A 21082-nucleotide genomic window follows, 5' to 3' on the forward strand; every position below is an offset into this window, starting at 1 on the left:
GTACAAAGAAATGATTATAAACACTGCCCTCCAAATTCATTTGAAAATGTCTTTAAATTAAATATAGATTTTAACTCTGCTCATCTAACCAGAAATAGTTTTAAGCATTCTTCATCCAACTTCCTTGATTGAGCTTCCAAGCTTCAGGCCCATACTCAGGTGTCCCGATGAGGTGCAATGAGACAGGGTCATAAAACCGATTAACTAATATTACATTTGCACATCCCTTCTATTTTAATTGTATGATGAGTTGATTCAATGGGCTGAGTTACTGCATCAATTTAGTCCTCAGTACTTTCAATACCACTGAAGTTCCAGAGTGTACCAGTAGGGGGCATCAGTGATAAAGGAGTAATGAGGAGTTATTCAGAAGTTCAATGTCTCTGTTTCCTTCATTTTCTGTGTGGAGGTTTTTATACAGCAAGATACTTAATAACTCTGGTGGAGGAACCAAACTGTGTTGTCAGTAAGTCTTCTATTGATCATCTTGACTTGACTGAAATGTAAATCTCATACAAAAATGTATATATATTTTGTAACTCATTCAAATTAAAAGTAGAAAAGCACTAATTTAGGAGACTTTGTGATTCCTTTATTTGCCTAGAGAAGTGTAAAATGTAAGTATATATAAAATATTTAATGAATCTAACAGTGTTGACAGTGTGCATTCATTTATAGCATGTAAAACTGAGAGGTTTGGCTAAATTGAGCTTTTCAAAGTGCCAGAGTTGTGTCTGTAGTGTTAGAGGTTTTTGTACGGCTACTGAATGACTTTGTATCACTGTGGCGCACTTTTGGTGGAGGCACTAGACTGGACATTGGAAGTAAGTAACTATCCTACAGTAGATCTAATAATGTAAAAATATGTTTATATTAGCTTAAAAATCATGTACTATTCATGATTTTTTATTTATATATTTTATGCATTCAGAATCATTAATACTCTGGTAATATGAGAAACCACGTAAAAATGATGCATGATTAAATTTCATTTATAAACTAGGTATTCTCTTCATAAAAGCAATTATCTGTGTAAAACCTAGTTGAAGGTCGAATTAAGAAACACTCTGTTTTAAATCAAAGAACAACTGTTCTTAGGAATCTATCGAAAAACAGTCAACTGTTTTACCACAAAACCTTTCATGATTAAGATTAATAAGGTAGTATGATTATGTTTATTTTATATTTTTGAAATATTTTGGATTTTTATAATCAACTAAACAAAATTTGACTTTTGTTGCTGCAAGGTGGTGTTTTGTTTTTTAATATCTTTATAATTTTTCTTAAAAATGTTATAATCTATTGAAATAAAGCGATCTTGCAAAGTCCTGCTCTGAAAAGGAATATTGTCAAATGGCAGTATAACTTTAGACATAATAATTTCATAATCATGAAAACAGTTCAATGTTTTAATGTCTTTTACATTAAATATAATGTTATGGTTATATTGCTACAGTGAACCAGAATATAATTAATCAGCATTCTTATTTTAAACAGATTTTCTAATAATTAAAAAAGTTCTGAAATGTAAATATATTTTGTGCAATGTCTTCTATTATTGAATATTCATAATGAAATGTAGTTTGAAAGAGGAAGAAGTATGCTGAAATAGTTAAAGATAGATTAGTCTATTTTCAGCCATATAATAGAGTTTAATGCTTCAGTAGCGAATCAAAGGGAAAAAATAAACAGTCTGTTTGAGGAAACAAACTGACAAACATCTAAAAAAAAAACTTAAAGCTGAAGTTAAAACCTTTGCATCATTATTGTCGTATCAGCCCATCCATTCATTAATAAATCCTCATTCTCTAACTTCTAGGTGATGTCCGTCCCACCCTGACAGTCCTTCCCCCCTCCAGTGTGGAGCTGCAGCAGGGAAAGGCCACTCTCATGTGTCTGGCTAACAAGGGCTTCCCCTCAGGCTGGAGTCTGAAGTGGAAGGTAGATGGAGTCAGCACCACCCGGGAGGTGACAGGGAGCCCCGGGGTCCTGGACAAGAATGGCCTCTACAGCTGGAGCAGCACGCTGACCCTCCCTGTGGACCAGTGGAGGAAGGTGGGCTCTGTGACCTGTGAGGCCACCCAGGGCTCCCAGGCTCCTCTCTCTGAGACACTGAGGAGAGACCAGTGTTCTGAATGAGCTCCTCCTCTGAATCCTTCATCCAGCTGCATGGAGCTTTTAGCATTTATTTATCATGGCCTTTTCATATCATGTTTTAATGTATTTGCTTCTTGGCTGTGGTAACAATACATTGATAAAGGTTTTTGCAATCATAACTTTGGATATCAATGTTGAATAAAAATAGAAATAAGACTTCTTTATGAAAGGGGTGTTTCCTTGTTTATTTCTGATTCATACAATGAACAATTATGTTCTGTAGTTCACTAAGGTCTTAATAAAAACGTCTGATGCAGAAACCAGGTTCTCTAAACTCACTGGCCTTCATATTAAAGTATTACAATTGAAGCTGTGTGCTAAAATAAAACCCACACTGGTTTTCATGATATACAAATACTGAAGCCTCATGCTCTAAACTCACTAGAAGTCTCTGGGGACAGATGAACATCTGGTGCTGCTCTACTATGGGAGCGTTACAGTCATCCTGCTCATGCAAATCTGAGTTTCATCCCCACAGGTCACAATGTCCCAGCCTCAAATCCTCTGGGTGCAGGCAGCTGTGAGTCTCATTAGAGAAATGAACATGAGTTGGGAAGCCAGACACTGAATAATATTCATATTGGGAACTCAGACCAAAGGTATCATTAGCAGGCCTCCAGAGTGACTTACAGTACTGACCCCTCATGGGAATCAAACCCAAAACGATTGTGTTGCAAGTGCCTTGTTACCAACTGAGTTAAATGGGATCCTCAATGTCTTTATAGAGTAATCAACTGTAGGATCTTAATTTAACTACTATTTTGCCGCTAAATGCCACTACAGGAAATGCTGATGTGTTTTATGATTTACATAAATGCAAACCCATTGATATGGTTAAATACTGGCAGGCTAATAGTCAGACCTCTGAATAGTTAAAAGAACAATAAGGAAACAATATCTTAAGGTTAGCAAAGTGTTGGACTTTTTCTGTATGCATGCAACTATCTCACTCATGAACCTCCCAGTCTGGCTATAGGGAGGGCAATGGCATCTGGTTATACAGCTCAGGAAAAAATGGAGAGACCACTACATCTTTTTCTTTCCTTTCCAAAAATGTTGAGAAGGAAAGTTTTGAGTGAGGAAAAGAAGCGTTCAATTTGCAGTGGTCTCTTAAATTTAACCCTTTAGATGTCTAGTGGAGTGGATGGCTGGGTGCGTGTCCGTTGCTTACCTGGAGAACACATGGCACCAGGATGCACTTTGGGAAAGAGGCAAGCCAGAGGAGGCAGTGTGATGCATTGGGCAATGTTCTGCTGGGAAACCTTGGGTCCTGCCATTCATGTGGATGTTACTTTGACACGTACCACCTACCTAGGCATTATTGCAGACCATGTGCACCCTTTCATGGCAACTGTGTTCCCAGATGGTTTTGACTTCTTTCAGCAGGATAATGCGCCCTCCCACAAAGCAAAAATGGTTCAGGAATGGTTTGGGGAGCACAAAAACAAGTTGTTGTTGACTTGGCCTCAATCTCAATCCAATCTCAATCCAATCGAGCATCTGTGGGATGTGCTGGACAAACATGTCTGATCCATGGAGGTACCACCTCGCAATTTACAGGACTTAAAGAATCTGCTGCTAAGTCTTGGTGCCAGACACCACAGCACACCATCAGAGGTCTACATGCCTAAACGGGTCAGGGCTGTTTTGGCGGCAAAAGGGGGGCCTACACAATATTGGTCAGGTGCTAATAATGTTATGGCTGATCTATGTATGTGATTTTAATAAATTTTACATAACATGAACAATAGCATATAACTGAAAGGATTATGCTATTCTTGCCATCTAATCCATGCCATCTAATCCATCAAGGTAAAGTATGTTTTATAATGGACATACAGTGAATATTTAGTCTCTAAATTTGGAAAACATCTGCTGTGAATGTAATTTAACCTTCAGTCACTCCTTCAGGGTTGGATGGTATAGAGAGGTTGAAAAGGAAAAGTATAATAAATAGTTGGGAAAATGAATAAGGGTTCATCATGTGTACAGACATCATTTAAACATCTAGTTTTTTTTTCTCCAGATGGTCGAGTTGATAACTAAGAAACTGAATGTGGAATCATAAACGAACAACAGCATGATATTGGATTTCAGTAAAAGGTTGGGTGAAAAGGGTGATGATAGTTTTACTCACTGATTGTGATAACTATTAGGACTGGTTTCGCAAACAGATTAAGCCTAGTCTGGGACAAAAGAAGAAGCTCAATGGAGTTTTCAATGGATCTAGATTTTTTTGTTCTAGACAAGGCTTAATACGTCTGCGACACCATCTCATAATGTTTTAACTGAAATGACCAGGAAACAACACTGATCAACCAGTTTGTGTCCACTGGGGAGAAACTGAGGAGTAGCTGAATATATCAAAATAAATAATATTGTACAGGTCTGAATCCTGTGGTGGTTCCAGTGTGTTTGTGAAGGGAGTTCTGACTTTTGCTAAATTAATGAAACATATAAAGTTAAATTGTAAAGTCTAATCACATTATTGTGTTGTATTTCAATGTGTTTTGATGAACTAACATTTCTATAAAGGTTTATTAGCTTTGTATGTTTTAGAGCAGTTCCTCTTTAACAGTGAGAGGTTTTTGTACGACGCTCTAACACTGTGTGAACGGAGTGCTGTAATCCTGCTGACAGTAATAATCTCCTGCATCTTCACCCTGGATTCCACTGATGGTCAGAGTAAATTGAGAACCATATCCACTCCCACTGAAACGATCTGGAATACCTGACTGACGGGTTGTAGCATCATAAACAAGAAGTTTAGGAGCTTCTCCAGGTTTTTGCAGGTACCACTCGAGATCATTACTAACAGATGAACTGGATGAACAGCTGATGGACACAGTCTCTCCTGGACTAACAGACCGAGATTTAGGAGACTGGGTCAGGATTATATCTGCAGAAGATTCTGAAAAATAAATATGAAAGAATTGGCAAGTTAGGTTATCAAATGATTGAACATCTACCATCTACCAAAGCATCTGATGTCCAAATGTAAACACCAATAATCCAAATACATACAATCATTAACAATGTGTCTGTGTGAACCAAGTCCCATGATGAATGAATCTAAGTTGGTCAAAGTGTCTCTTACCCTGAACAAGGAGCCCCAGGGTCCCCAGTAGAATCAGTGACATCATCATTGTACTGTGTGTCAGTGTCTCTGAAAGGACTGAACAGTCACTGATCAACACTGGACTTTTTAAGTGTGTGGAGCAGTGAGACAGGACAGATATGCAAAACCTCATAATTTGCATAACAGTGAAGACAGTAGTGATACACTGGCACCTATTTTATTGCCTATTAAATGAGAGTGAGCAGAGCACCCCCCCCTCTTTAGAGTCATTTTGAACGGGACTGGAGGTGATTTCTGACAAGGTGGGGTCACTGACTCCTACCGTTGCTGTCACTGTTGAGCATGGGAAGGGAGACACAGGCGTAGAGGATTCCAAAAAGGCAAAAGGGTGTTTAATGAACTCAAAGTACAAAAATAAAAGGGACCGAACTGCAGGAACAGGACCCATCAACATCACATACACTGAGGACAATGACCAACAAGAAACACCAGGGCAGGAGGACCTTAAATAGGGACACAACGAGGGCGCAAACAAGGCCCAGGTGGAAACAATGAAGACAAGGACAGGGTGAATACCAGAACAAAAGGCAAAAACCAAACACAACAGTCTACATTCACAAAGACAAACCAAACAGAACAGAACCTTACAGTCCCTTAGGGGTTAACACCAGTTGTGCTCATAAGTTTGGACAAAATGACATTTTTACTAAAGTTCATTTATCCCTGTTGTTTCCTCTCCTTTTTTCAGTGATGGTAATAGACCTTCACACTGAGTAAATCCAATGAGGGAAGTCTAAGTTGTCATCTACACATACTCTGTTGCAGCCATGCTTGGGATGTTATCAAAAAATTACATTTTAACAAATCTTTTGTTGTTGTTGACTAATGTCAGTTAAAATTATATGCTTTTCCCATTCGGGCTTTCCCCTTCTTCAATGAACTCGGTGTGGAGTGTGTGTGTGTTTCAGCTTCTAGTGGGTGTTGTGAGGGCAGTTACTAATGATAATGTCCGGTTCTCCCTTTCATTTCTGATGAGGCCCTCTGAGTTGTCTGGTTGTTTGGGTTGGTGGGTCCTCTGATGTTCGTACTTCCTAGAGCTGGAATGTTGTTCTGATCTGGTAAATGTTGGCTGGCCTGGATCCAGGTGTCTTTCCTTGAGACGTAGATCTGTCTTGTCGTCCATTCGGGACAACTGCAGTGACCTGTTAGTTGTTGCTTCCTTCGCAGGAACCCGGATCAGTTACGTTTTCCACTGTTTTCCTGCTCAGCAGGACCGTTTTCGTGCCTCCCAATGGAATCCTTCCATTTCCTCCAGTAGAGGTTTCTTTCAGGCATTCAGTGTATCTTTACAACTCCCATCCCAATTCTAGCTTTTGAATATTAATTTAGCTAATACATTTTTGTTACAGGTTTTGACCTCCTGCTCGTCTTTTATCTAGTATAACAACCTCTGTACCAATGCATGTCAAAGTCTAAATGTAAGTGTGAAGTTCCTCCCTAGTCCTCTCCCTTCACCTGGCACATTGTCCTATAGCGAGCCACTCTGTGCCTCAGATCTGTTGCTGTTGGGCACAAGGCTAAAGGTTCAATTTCAAGTTGTGCTGTTCTGTCTCACCGTTGATTGGAGATGTGTTCCAGACACAACAAAGAGGTCAGGCCTTCTGCCTTTTCCCCAGCAAAATGTCTGTTATGCCAAGAATCTGGTTCTGGAACTCAGAAGGTACCAAAGGGAAAGAGAGGTTTCACTTCACATGATTGTTCCTAATTTGTGTCCTTGCATTGAGCTAGAGGTCTGCCACACAGTCCTTACAGGAGAAAGGAGAAGACAAAACATTGCATCAGTTTCCCTATTCTCCTAATATAAAGGCTACTGCAATAATAAAAATACAAAACAAAATATACTAAACATAATACACAACTAATAATTAAAAGGTGGGACTGAATGTTACAAAGAAATACCTGAGTTGGGTAAGGGTAGGGTTTTACAATTTTTTCAGACGCATTTAGAAACAATATAAAATGTGAACAAAGAAAAAAGTGTTTTTTTGTGTAATTATCAAAGATTTAATTGATATGTTCTGATTGAGGAGACTGCTTGAAGAAAATGCATGATTTTTTAGAGCCTATCTAACCCGTACTGGCCACTAAAAACAAACAACACTTTCTGAACCAGACTGGGTCATTTAGGAACAAAATAAAAGACAAAAACAACAGTCTCCTGGCTAGCTTGCCAATTAAAATATGAGAAACTGCTAAATGAGTCACCTTATCACACCATACATTATCCTATCACCCAAACAGATACCACAAATTCCTCACAACTGCTTCAGTTTATCATAGACCTGATAACTCCTACTCCACCTCATTCTTCTATATATTAGTTAACAAAGTTCTTCTCCCCCATTTTTCACCCACATACTGACCAATCAAACGTATGTCATGTGGACACCCCTCTCTCCACACTGAGGGGAGAAATACATTGTTACTACAACTCCAAGATCTAATTATGTTTTATGTACCCGAATGACCTCATCTGAAAGCATTTGTGACGACGTGAGGTTTAACATTGGGTCTGCATGTCTGGATTTGTAAACACATACAGAAATCCCTTCCTAATTAGTTTAAACCAGCATGTTTATATTGCAGCATTTTAAATCACAGAAGTCAAATAAAATCAAAATATCCAGCTTACTGTCAATATAGCAGACCATTCCATTGTTTATTTAGTCATCCGTTTTTCTTATAGAGACAGTAGAGAATATTTTACCTAAATTGGGAACAACAGGTTTACAGATACTTCTTCAGTTCCCTTGATCAGATGGAAGAATTTCTGGTACAACAAACCTTGACCTCTCTCATTAAACATTTCACAACAGTCTTTGCATCATTGTTTTGTGTTGTCAAAGCTTCCACCTGTGACGCCACGTACCGGCTTGCTCCCTCAGCAGCAACATCAAACTGGCAACCGCAACATCGCTCCACAGATCCCAATCACCGGAATTCTAGTCACCTGTTCACTCACCTGTTATCCACCAGCACCGCTATTTAGTTCTATTCAGACCTCGCGAGATATTATTTCGCAGTTCAGCTCCAGTCCTGAGCGTAGCGGTTTACAGTTTGTCTTCCGTGTACCGAATCGCCTTTTGTCCTCCCTCACGGACCAAGTTTCTGCCCAAATCCTCTTGTGCTTTCTCTACAGAGATCCTGACCTCGACCTTCAGCCTGTTCCTTGACCACGAGCACGACCATCACCTTACTCTTCCTGTACCTACGCTAGTTGGACTCTCCTGGTTTTGACCAATGCCTGTTCTGACTGACCTTTCTCTTGGATTTACGTTTTGTACGGTTGCCTCTATTAAACCAGGGCTCTGCACTTGAATCTATGTCTGCCTCCTGGGATTCTGTACACCACCCAACTTGGAAATATGTCTATTATTACCAAGCAATAGTGTTTGCCAGCTGTCACCCAGGTTTGTTTGTCAGCCTCGGCGACAGAGGTCTGCAGTGAAATTCAACTCTACTGTAGTTTGCTCCTTGGGGTTTAAGACCGGGTGTCTCTGTAAAGCACTTTGTGACAACTCTGTTGTAAAAAGGGCTTCATAAATACATTTGATTGAAATTTGATTGCAGGTCACAGATATGGTCAACAGTGTAACATGGACACATTGATATGTTTAGTTGCAGAACGAGTTACAGCAGCAATAAGACATCTGAGCAGCCTCCTTCGCCGCTTTGTCTGCCACGGACCTACGGACACCCTGTAGTTACCACCTGTACGTGCGGGGCATTTGATAAGTCGCCAACCTGTAGAGTAATACGTGTACCAGGAGAGTTAAGCATATGGACCTGGTACCACTTTAATCGTATCTTTTTTTAAATTATATTTAGATCCAGTGACAAAGACAGCCCAGGCTTGGACTAGATGTGATAAGGTTAGCTTTTTGTGATAAAGTTGTGATAATTTATCTTATTATTCTTCCAAATAAAATTTCAAGGATTGATTAGTCAAATATAGGCTTCTTGTCAATATTATCTAAGTTCTGTTTGGTTCCTTTTCATTTTGTGCTTCTGTTTTGTACGTAGCCTATTTTATTTGATTTTGTAATTGTGCCCTGTCCCTTTTGGTCCTGATAGGTTTCACCTGTTTGTGGTTTAGTTCTCGTTAGCTCCCTATAGTTTGCCCTCTTCTGTTAACTGTCAGTCATTGTGTTGTATGCTTCATTTATGTCCGTCCCCGCCACCAGTACTTGGTTTTCTTGACTGTTCCTTGTGTTTTTTGATTGCCTCTGTTCCCTGATTAAAAGCCTTTTATTTACATTTCGTGTTCGCGCTTGGATCCTGTACAACTCTAAACGTTACAATGTTTTAAATATCACTTATTTAAAAAGATCTAGATCTCTAAAATAAGAGCACAATAATACCTTTTCAAATAGGAAAGATTAAGTGAAAATCACCAGCATACTTGGCATATAATTTGCTATGGCTGTGTCAGTGCTTGAAGTGTCTTAACTTCTGTTATCAGTGTAGAGATTTTCTTTAGCTACTCACCTTAAGCATCTTGGATATAACAGATTTTACTTAATAAATATTCCCTTAGGACCGGCCTTGGCTTGGCTATAGGGATTCTTCAGACGCCACTACTGCAACCCACCAAGGGGAGTAATGTGACCCAAAACGTTTTGTGCCACACCTGTTTTGCAAGGGGGACTGTAACCACCCGAGGTGGCCTCTAACAACCTTAGTAACAGTTGAGAACCAGTCGATTCACCTTCAAATGGTTATAATTTCCCTCTTATACAGGTGCTGGTCATATAATTAGAATATCATCAAAAAGTTGATTGATTTCAGTAATTCCATTGAAAAAGTGAAACTTGTATAATGTATACATTCATTCAACACAGACTGATATATTTCAAGTGTTTATTTCTTTTAATTTTGATGATTATAACTGACAACTAATGAAAACCCCAAATTCTGTATCTCAGAAAATTTGAATATTGTGAAAAGGTTCAATATTGAAGAAACCTGGGGCCACACTCTAATCAGCTAATTAACCCAAAACACCTGCAAAGGCCTATAAATGGTCTCTCAGTCTAGTTCTGTAACACAATCATGGGGAAGACTGCTGACTTGACAGCTGTCCAAAAGACGACCATTGACACCTTGCACAAGGAGGGCAAGACACAAAAGGTCATAGCTAAAGAGGCTGGCTGTTCACAGAGCTGTGTCCAAGCACATTAATAGAGAGGCGAAGGGAAGGAAAAGATGTGGTAGAAAAAAGTGTACAAGCAATAAGGATAACGGCACCCTGGAGAGGATTGTGAAACAAACCCCATTCAAAAATGTGGGGGAGATTCACAAAGAGTGGACTGCAGTTGGAGTCATTGCTTCAAGAACCACCATGCACAGATGTATGCAAGACATGGGTTTCAGCTGTCGCATTTCTTCTGTCAAGCCCCTCTTGAACAAGACACAGCGTCAGAAGCGTCTCACCTGGGCTAAAGACAAAAAGGACTGGACTGCTGCTGAGTGGCCCAAAGTTATGTTCTCTGATGAAAGTAAATTTTGCATTTCCTTTGGAAATCAAGGTCCCAGAGTCTGGAGGAACAGAGGAGAGGCACTGAATCCACGTTGCTTGAAGTCCAGTGTAAAGTTTCCACAGTCAGTGATGGTTTGGGGTGCCATGTCATCTGCTGGTGTTGGTCCACTGTGTTTTCTGAGGTCCAAGGTCAACACAGCCGTCTACCAGGAAGTTTTAGAGCACTTTATGCTTCCTGCTGCTGACCAACTTTATGGAGATGCAGATTTCATTTTCCGACAGGACTTAGCACCTGCACACAGTGCCAAAGCTACCAGTACCTGGTTTAAGGACCATGGTATCCCGGTTCTTAACTGGCCAGCAAACTCACCTGACCTTAACCCTATAGATAATCTATGGGGTATTGTGAAGAAGAAGATGCGATATGTCAGACCCAACAATGCAGAAGAGCTGAAGGCCACTATCAGAGCAACCTAGGCTCTCATAACGCCTGAGCAGTGCCACAGAGTGATCGACTCCATGCCACGCCGCATTGCTGCAGTAATTCAGGCAAAAGGAGCCCCAACTAAGTATTGAGTGCTGTACATGCTCATACTTTTCAGATGGCCAACATTTCTAAAAATCCTTTTTATATATTGGTCTAAAGTAATATTCAAATTTTCAGAGAGACTGAATATGGGATTTTCATTAGTTATATTCAGTCAGTTATAATCATCACAAATAAAAGAAATAAACATTTGAAATATATCAGTCTGTGTGTAATGAATGAATATAATATACGATTCAGTTTTTAATATAAGATAATATAAGATTCAGTTTTTGAATGGAATTACTGAAATAAATCAACTTTTTGATGATATTCTAATTGACCAGCACATGTAGGTTCTTGGGAATTTTGAATTACAGTAGTTATTCCCTTACAAACAGAATCTTGAGAATCTCAGATTGGCTATACTAATTTAAGTTTTGGTATCTCTGTAAATGATCATTACTCCAAATCAAATAGTTATAAATAGATAAGAAATAGATATGTTATCACATCAATTACAGAGTTACATCAACGGTTTCATCATCTCAGTTTCTAATCTCATCTCTCTTTTTGTTCTTTAACTTTTATTTAAGGGTTTTCTATATATTACATCTTGTACAATAACATTTTATAACAATGAAACAATCAATGTCACATCCATGAGCCATGAACTGTTATTTTGCTTGAATAAATTGACCCACAGGAGGGACCATAAGGGGTCGGTGCGGAGAGGATCTGGCAGCAGTTGAAGGCGGGGGCCTCGACAACCCGATCCCTGGACACGGAAACTAGCTCTATGGACATGGAACATCACCTCGCTGGCGGGGAAGGAGCCTGAGATTGTGCGTGAAGTTGAAAGGTTCTGACTAGAGATAGTCGGGATCACCTCTACGGACGGCTTGGGCTCTGGAACCACACTCCTTGAGAGAGGATGGACTCTTCACCACTCGGGAGTTGCCCATGGTGAGAGGCGGTGGGCTGGTGTGGATTTGCTTATAGCTCCCCAGCTCTGCCGCCATGTGTTGGAGTTTACCCCGGTGAACGAGAGGGTCATTTCCCTGCGCCTACGGGTCGGGGATAGGTCTCTCACTGTTGTTTGTGCCTACGGGGCGAACGGCAGTGCAGAGTACCCGACCTTCTTGGAGTCTCTGGGAGGGGTGCTGGAAAGTGCTCCGACTGGGTACTCTATCGATCTACTGGGGGACTTCAACGCCCACGTGGGCAACGACAGTGACACCTGGAGGGGCGTGATTGGGAGGAACGGCCCCCCTGATCTGAACCCGAGCAGTGTTCAGTTATTGGACTTCTGTGCTAGCCACAGTTTGTCCATAACGAACACCATGTTCAAGCATAAGGGTGTCCATCAGTGCACGTGGCACCAGGACACCCTAGGCCGTAGGTCGACGATCGACTTTGTTGTCTGACCTGCGACCGTATGTCTTAGACACTCGGGTGAAGAGAGGGGCGGAGCTGTCAACTTTTCACCACCTGGTGGTGAATTGGATCCGATGGCGGGGGAGGAAGCTGGACAGACTCGGCAGGCCCAAGCGTACTGTAAGGGTCTGCTGGGAACGTCTGGCCGAGTCTCCTGTCAGAGAGATCTTTAACTCCCACCTCCGGCAGAGCTTCGACTGGATCCCGAGGGAGGCTGGAGATATTGAGTCCGAGTGGACCATGTTCTCCACCGCCATTGTCGAAGCGGCCGCTCGGAGCTGTGGCCGTAATGTCTCCGGTGCCTGTCGAGGCGGCAATCCCCGAACCCGGTGGTGGACACCGGAAGTAAGGGATGCCGTCAAGCTGAAGATGGAGTCCTATCAGGCCTGGTTGGCTTGTGGGACTCCTGAAGCAGCTGACAGGTAATGGCAGGCCAAGCGGACTGCAGCCCGGGTGGTTGTGGAGGGAAAAACTTGGGCCTGGGAGGAGTTCGGTGAGGCCATGGAGAAGGACTATCGGCTGGCCTCGAAGAGATTCTAACAAACCGTCCGGCACCTCAGGGGGGGGGAAACATTGCCCTACCAACGCTGTTTACAGTAGAGGTGGGCAGCTGTTGACCTCAACTGGGGATGTTGTCAGGCGGTGGAAGGAGTACTTCGAGGATCTCTTCAATCACGCCATCACATCTTCCATTGAGGGCTCAGAGGTGGACTCGTCCATCACCCGGGCTGAAGTCACAGAGGTAGTCAAGAAACTCCTCGGTGGCAAGGCACCGGGGATGGTTGAGTTCTGCCCTGAGTACCTCAAGTCTCTGGATGTTGTGGGGCTGTTATGGTTGACACGCCTGTGCAACATCGCGTGGCAGTCGGGGACAGTGCCTCTGGGATGGGAGACCGGGGTGGTGGTCCCTCTTTTTAAGAAGGGGGACCGGAGGGTGTGTTCCAACTACAGGGGGATCACACTCCTCAGCCTCCCTGGGAAAGTCTATGCCAGGGTACTGGAGAGGACAATACGGCCGATAGTAGAACCTCGGATTCAGGAGGAACAGTGTGGTTTTCGTCCGGGCCGTGGAACACTAGACCAGCTCCTTTGCTAAGGGCTGACAGGTCCCTGTACGACCGAAGCAGGAGCTTGGTCCGCATTGCCGACAGTAAGTCAGACTTGTTCCCAGTGCATGTTGGACTCCGGCTGGGCTGCCCTTTGTCGCCGGTTCTGTTAGTAATTTTTATGGACAGAATTTCTAGGCGCAGCCAGGGGCTGGAGGGTGTCAGGTTTGGGGACCACACGATTTTGTCTCTGCTCTTTGTGGATGATGTTGTCGTGTTGGCCCCTTCAAACCAGGACCTTCAGCATGCACTGGGACGGTTTGCAGCTGAGTGTGAAGCGGTGGGGATGAGAATCAGTACCTCCAAATCCGAGGCCATGGTCCTCAGTTGGAAAAGGGTGGCTTGCCCACTTCAGGTTGGTGGAGAGTGCTTGCCTCAAGTGGAGGAGTTTAAGTATCTAGGGGTCTTGTTCACAAGTAAGGGAAGGATGGAACGGGAGATTGACAGACGGATCGGTGCAGCTTCTGCAGTAATGCGGTCTAAGTATAGATCTGTCGTGGTGAAGATTTACCAGTCAATCTACGTTCCTACTCTCACCTATTGTCATGAGCTTTGGGTCATGACCGAAAGGACAAGATCCCAGATACAGGCGGCCAAAATGAGCTTTCTCCGCAGGGTGGCTGGGCAATCCCTTAGAGATAGGGTGAGAAGCTCGGTCACCCGGAAGGAGCTCAGAGTAGAGCCGCTGCCATGGAGATATTGAAGGCCCATCTGGGGTGCCGAATTGTGGAAGATGGAGAATGTTCACAATTTATCAAGTGTTACTCCTCAGTCGTTATCATAACAGTTTAATTGTATATATGGGAACAAGCATCATGACAGGTGTTCTCTTTTTACAATGCCAAGTTTCAAACTTATATTCCCTTTCATCTGTACAGGTGACAACATCAGCACTTTCAAAAAGGAGATACAAAAATTGTTGTTGCCATGATGTAGCCTAGGGAATGCAAGGTTTGCATACAGACATAGATCCAGGAGACATAGGTAAACATAGAATGTCGGTTCACCAGACAACTTGATGAAAGCTCACACACAACAGCAGGGGCATGTTACTATTGGTGGTTTTGCTAACCCAGCTCTCTCCATAAGGAATAGAGTCCTGTTCACCTCAATAATACAAGAGCAGGAGCCCCACTGCTGCTATTAAGACGTACCAGTGTGTACCAATAGGGGGCATCAGTGATAAAGGAGTAATGAGGAGTTATTTAGCAGTTCAATGTCTCTGTTACCCTCTGTGTCTGTTTGGAGGTTTTTGTACAGCAAGATACTCAATAACTCTGGTGGACTTCTGGTGGAGGAACCAAACTGTGTGTTGTAGTAAGTCTTAGTAAGTCTTGACTTACAATAAAACTTCCTCAAATTAAAAGTAGAAAAGCAGTTATTTAGGAGACTTTGTGAGTCCTTTATTTGTCTTGAGAATTGTATAATGTAAGTTTAAATTAATGATATTTAATGTATCTAACAGTGTTTTCAGTGAGTATTTACTACAAGTGTGTAAAACTGAGAGGTTTGGCTAAATTTAGCTTTTCAAAGTGGCAGAGTTGTGTCTGTAGTGACAGAGGTTTTTGTACGGCCACTGAATGACTTTGTATCACTGTGGTACACTTTTGGTGGAGGCACTAGACTGGATGTTGGAAGTAAGTACTTACCCATACTATATCTAATAATTCAATATATATTAAATTAAGTGTACTTTGTTAAATATTTGATTTATTATTGATATATTTTATGCATTCAGAAGCACTAATACTCTTGTAAAATGAAAAAACACTTAACATGATGCATTATTACATTTTGTTTGTAAGATAGGTATTCTCTTCATAGAAGTCAATATCTGGTTAAAGCAGAACATACCTTTAGTTAAAACCTAGTTGAAAGTGGAATTAAGAAACTCAGTGTTAAATCAAAGACCAACTGTTCCTAGGAATCTACCAAAATATGTTAAACTTAATCATTTTCTTTCAATAATAACAGAAACAGTCAACTGTTTTAATACAAAACCTTTCATGATTAAGATTAATGAGATAGAATGATAACATGTATTTTATCTTCTTGATTTTTATTGGATTTTTATAGTTAAATAAACTAAAATCGACTTTTACTGCTGCAAGGTTGTACTTAGTTTTTTATTTTCTTCATAATTTACCGTCTACTGCAATAATGCGATCTTGCAAAGTCCTGCTCTGAATTGGAATATAGTCAAATGGCACTATAAATGTACTCATAATCCTTTCATAGTCAGGAAAACAGTCCAATGATTTAATCTGTCCTGTAATTTTATAGTTGTATTGTTACAGTCATTATTACCAGAAATATTCTAATAATTAAAAGAATTGTAAATATATTTTTTTCAATGTCTTCTAAAATAATGAATATTCATAATGAAATGTAGTTTAAAAGAGGAAGAATTATGCTGAAATAGTTAGATTAATCTATTTTCAGTCTATTCATGTAGTTAAATGCTTCGGTAGCGACACAAAAGGAAATGAAAGAGTGACGGAACAACTAAATAGTCTGTTTGAGGAACAGAAACAAACTGATAAACATTTTGAATAGTAATTTATAACTGAAGTTAACTGTTGCATCATTATGGTCTACTAAGTCTGTTCATTCAGTCGTCTCTCTCTAACTTCCTGTCTTCTAGGTGATGTCCGTCCCACCCTGACAGTCCTTCCCCCCTCCAGTGTGGAGCTGCAGCAGGGAAAGGCCACTCTCATGTGTCTGGCTAACAAGGGCTTCCCCTCAGGCTGGAGTCTGAACTGGAAGGTAGATGGAGTCAGCACCACCCGGGAGGTGACGGGGAGCCCCGGGGTCCTGGACAAGAATGGCCTCTACAGCTGGAGCAGCACGCTGACCCTCCCTGTGGACCAGTGGAAGAAGGTGGGCTCTGTGACCTGTGAGGCCAACCAGGGCTCCCAGGCTCCTCTCTCTGAGACACTGAGGAGAGACCAGTGTTCTGAATGAGCTCCTCCTCTGAATCCTTCATCCAGCTGCATGGAGCTTATAGCATTTATTTTCATGGCCTTTTCATGTCATGTTTTAATGTATTTGCTTCTTGGCTTATATGTTGTAACAATACAATTGTAAAGGTGTTTGCAATCATAACTTCCTTGGACAACACTGTTGAATAAAATAGAAATAAGAATTCTTCATGAATGGTTTAAGTTTCCTTGTTTATTTCTGCAAATATGAACAGCCCAACAATTGGAAATTATTTAAACAATGAACAATGTTCTGTAGTTCACAAAGTTCTTCCTAAAAACTGCTGATACAGGAACCAGGATCTTTAAACTCACTGGTCTTTATTATCATATACTAAAACTGAAGCTGTATGTACTAATATAAAACCCACACTGGTTTTCATGATATACTAATACTGAAGCCTCATGCTCTAAACTCACTAGAAGTCTCTGGGGACAGATGAACATCTGGTGCTGCTCTACTATGGGAGCATTACAGTCATCCTGCTCATGCAAATCTGAGTTTCACCCTCACAGGTCACAATGTCCCAGCCTCAAATCCTCTGGGTGCAGGCAGCTGTGAGTCTCATTAGAGAAATGAACATGAGTTGGGAAGCCAGACTTCACATGAATAATATTCATATTGGGATCTCAGATCAAAGGTATCATTAGCAGACATCCAGAATGTCTTACAGTAAAGAACCCTCATGGGAATCAAACCCAAAACTATTATGTTGCAAGTGCATTGTTTAACAACTGAGCTACACGGATCATCAATGGCTTTTAATTATAATGGACTGTGGGATCTTAATTTAAATACTATTTTGCTGCTCAATATGTCACTCCACCACTGGAAATGCATGTGTTTTATGATTTACATCAATTCCCTGCCAACCCATTGATATGGTTAAAAACTGGCAGGCTAATAGTCAGACCTCTGAATAGTTAGAGGAGAGTAATGAAGAATATCTACAATTTGTTTAAATTCAGAAATCGTAATTGTTGTACATTCTGTCTATGCACACAACTCTCCTCTTTAGGGACAGCAGGGGAGAGCTAGAGAGATTGCAGCGTCATCTGGTTACTTTTTCTGCAAAAGGCCATGAGCCGTTTTCGGAGGAGACAGTTAAATGTTAGAGTTCACTCATAGTTTCTTTTAACCATGTTAGCTATCTTTTTAGCGTTAAGCAATCCAAGAACAGCAGTAGCAAACCATGTTGAAAGAACCTAGAATAATTTGTTCCACTTTCAGAAGTTGTACAGTAGAAGGGGAACATGTGTTGCACAATGGAAAAAATTTATAAATACCAAATACCAAATAAATACCAATAATTCCCTGGCCCATTTCTAGTGGTCAGATGTGCTGTCCATGCCAGACACCTGTGTATCCATTGAGAGGGTCTTTAGTCATGGAAACATGGTTATGAGGACTCACATATCAAGGTTCACCAGCACAATCTTATAACCTTTAGATAATCAGGACTGAGACCAATTTAGGTTTTATTCAGATGTGTCTGTGTGACCACTTGTTTCTGTGAAATACTTGTGCTTACTTTAAACAGCTTTTCTATCAAACTTGTTCCAAATACCCCTTGAGCAAACCAAAGGATCTTAACCCAGATATTACTGTTCTTCTTAGAACTTAGTGTAAATAATGTTAGTTAATGTTTCATAACATGAACAATAGCATTTTACAGAAAGGATCAGTATGTAGATTACTTTCTCAATGTTGCATCATAGTCCAATGTTGGTCAGTTATTAGCCTGACCACATATCAACTATCACTGTGGTCTGTGTGAATTCTTTTCATGCAGGATTATTATGCTGTAACAATACTGGTCAAATTAAGATCCTGCATAACTTGTACATTTATTGGTGACTTACAAATATTGTATAATAATTGAAAACAATGTTGACTTTGCAAATCCAATCAGTTTTACTCACAGACTTTCATAATGTGTTATGTTTTAACTGAAATGACCAGGAAACAACGATGATTCAACCAGGTCTGAATCCTGTGGTGGTCCCAGTGGGGTTGTTTGTTCTGTCATTTGCTAAATTATTGAAATAAATGTAGCAAAAGTTTATTTGTAATGTAAAGTTACATTATTGTGTTTTATTCCTTTCTATAAAGGATTATTCGCTTTGTAGGTTTTGATTCAGAACAGTTCCTCTTTAACAGAGGGAGGTTTTTGTAAGGCGCTCTAACACTGTGTGAACGGATAGCTGTCACCCTGCTGACAGTAATAATCTCCTGCATCTTCACCCTGGATTCCACTGATGGTCAGAGTGAATTGAGAACCAGATCCACTCCCACTGAAACGATCTGGAATCCCTGACTCAAGCTCTGTAGCAGCATAAACTAGAAGTTTAGGAGCTTCTCCAGGTTTTTGCAGGTACCAGTTGAGATAATCACTAACATCTGAACTGGCTGTACAGCTGATGGACACAGTCTCTCCTGGACTAACAGACCGAGATTTAGGAGACTGGGTCAGGATTATATCTGCAGAAGATTCTGAAAAATTAAATAGATATGAAAAACTGGTTATCATATGTTTGAAAATCTACCAATTAAAAATCCCCTAATGTCCAAATGTAAACACCTATTATCCAAATACATCATTAACAATGTATCTGTGTGAACCAAGTCCCATGATGAATGAATCTAAGTTGGTCAAAGTGTCTCTTACCCTGAACAAGGAGCCCCAGGGTCCCCAGTAGAATCAGTGACATCATCATCATTGTACTGTGTGTCAGTGTCTCTGAAAGGACTGAACAGTCACTGATCAACACTGGACTCTTTAAGTGTGTGGAGCAGTGAGACATGACAGATATGCAAAACATATTTACATAGGGTGAAGACAGTAGTGATTAAGTGTCAACGCCTAACAGAACAAAATAACAAAATCAACTTAATTCAGTTGATTAGAATAATATAATAATAATAATAATAATAACCCACACATAAACAACACGTTACATTTTATAGTAACCTCCTAAGACCTGAGCTTTGATAATGTATGCATTTTCTATTTCTCTTAGCTATTTGGGATTGGTGGACCTGATATGAGTGTGCTATCTAAGCATGGCGCTGACTGTCCTCCAATAAGGACAATAGGTTTAGGTTAAGCAGAATGAAGTACATGGTGCAGGAGGCCTAAAACAGTGTCCTCATATGTGGATACAGGCTCTCAGGAGGTTAATAAAATACTAGTCAAAAGTTTGGACACACTTGAATGGCTGTGTCCAAACTAATGGGCAGTGTGTCCAAACTAATGGGCAGTGTGTCCAAACTAGTGGGCAAGGGTGTCCAAACTAGTGGGCAAGGGTGTCCAAACTAATGGGCAAGGGTGTCCAAACTAATGGGCAAGGGTGTCCAAACTAGTGGGCAAGTGTGTCCAAACTAGTGGGCAAGTGTGTCCAAACTAATGGGCAAGGGTGTCCAAACTAGTGGGCAGGTGTGTCCAAACTAGTGGGCAAGTGTGTCCAAACTAGTGGGCAAGTGTGTCCAAACTAATGGGCAAGGGTGTCCAAACTTTTGACTTGCAGTACATCTCTCTCTCCATTTCTCCTTTCATGTAGCTCAGACGCAAAACAATGTGAGCCCTTCTGAAAGGTTATTTCATTTATTTTCATTTAAACATTATTTTAACAGGGAAAATAGACTGAGACCTGGACCTCTTTTGAGGCGCTGTGAAGTCATGTTTACATGTACAGTTAGGCACACAAACAAAATTTAAATAAAAACATATAAAAAACATGCAAAACAGAAACATACAATTCAACAAAACAATCACAGACAACATCATATTGATCCTCCATTAAATTTTTTAAATGGGCAAGGGACACCAGATGGTTTAACTTAAGTTTGGTCTGGATCTTGTTCCATAAATAAGGAGCAAAGTAACTGAAAGCAGTGGTACCGTGGTAGAAATTTTCTTATTCCACAGTACAATTAAATCATATTACTTCTTCTAAGTATAATCCAGTAATTTGGTAAGGCCATTGTGTGTTTCAGCTCTGCTCACTTGTACAGGATGTGCCTAGAACAGCTTTAATTTTGTCTAAACTTCTCAAGGGCTGTAAAAATCTTTCTAAGCCAAAGTTTGCAGAGTAGCTAAAGAGACATGTAGACTATCCATGCATAGGAGGGGGACACAGTGGGCTGTACTGAATGTATGTAGGCCTGAGTTCAACCTTCAACAGAGAGCTCTTGACCTGACTCTGCTGAGAGTTTTGTTGTTAAATGCTCCAGGTTTGCAAATCTTGAATAAAGTT

General features: G+C 40.8%; 3 gene segments (V, D, J or C); 2 read left to right on the top strand and 1 right to left on the bottom strand.

Annotated features, from left to right (window-relative positions):
• Positions 1-167: 167 nt before the first annotated feature.
• LOC109616180 lies at positions 168-2321 on the top strand. The segment is given in 3 exon segments: positions 168-172; positions 721-824; positions 1820-2321. Coding segments are annotated over 3 exon segments (429 nt in total).
• A 320-nt stretch (positions 2322-2641) lies between these two features.
• LOC105010071 lies at positions 2642-16996 on the top strand. The segment is given in 3 exon segments: positions 2642-2677; positions 15352-15481; positions 16489-16996. Coding segments are annotated over 3 exon segments (486 nt in total).
• Positions 16997-18650: 1654 nt separating this feature from the next.
• LOC106024476 lies at positions 18651-19600 on the bottom strand. The segment is given in 2 exon segments: positions 18651-19319; positions 19495-19600. Coding segments are annotated over 2 exon segments (363 nt in total).
• Positions 19601-21082: the final 1482 nt, after the last annotated feature.

Source organism: Esox lucius, chromosome 10, assembly GCF_011004845.1.
Source record: "Esox lucius isolate fEsoLuc1 chromosome 10, fEsoLuc1.pri, whole genome shotgun sequence".
Classification (NCBI taxonomy): Eukaryota; Metazoa; Chordata; class Actinopteri; order Esociformes; family Esocidae; genus Esox; species Esox lucius.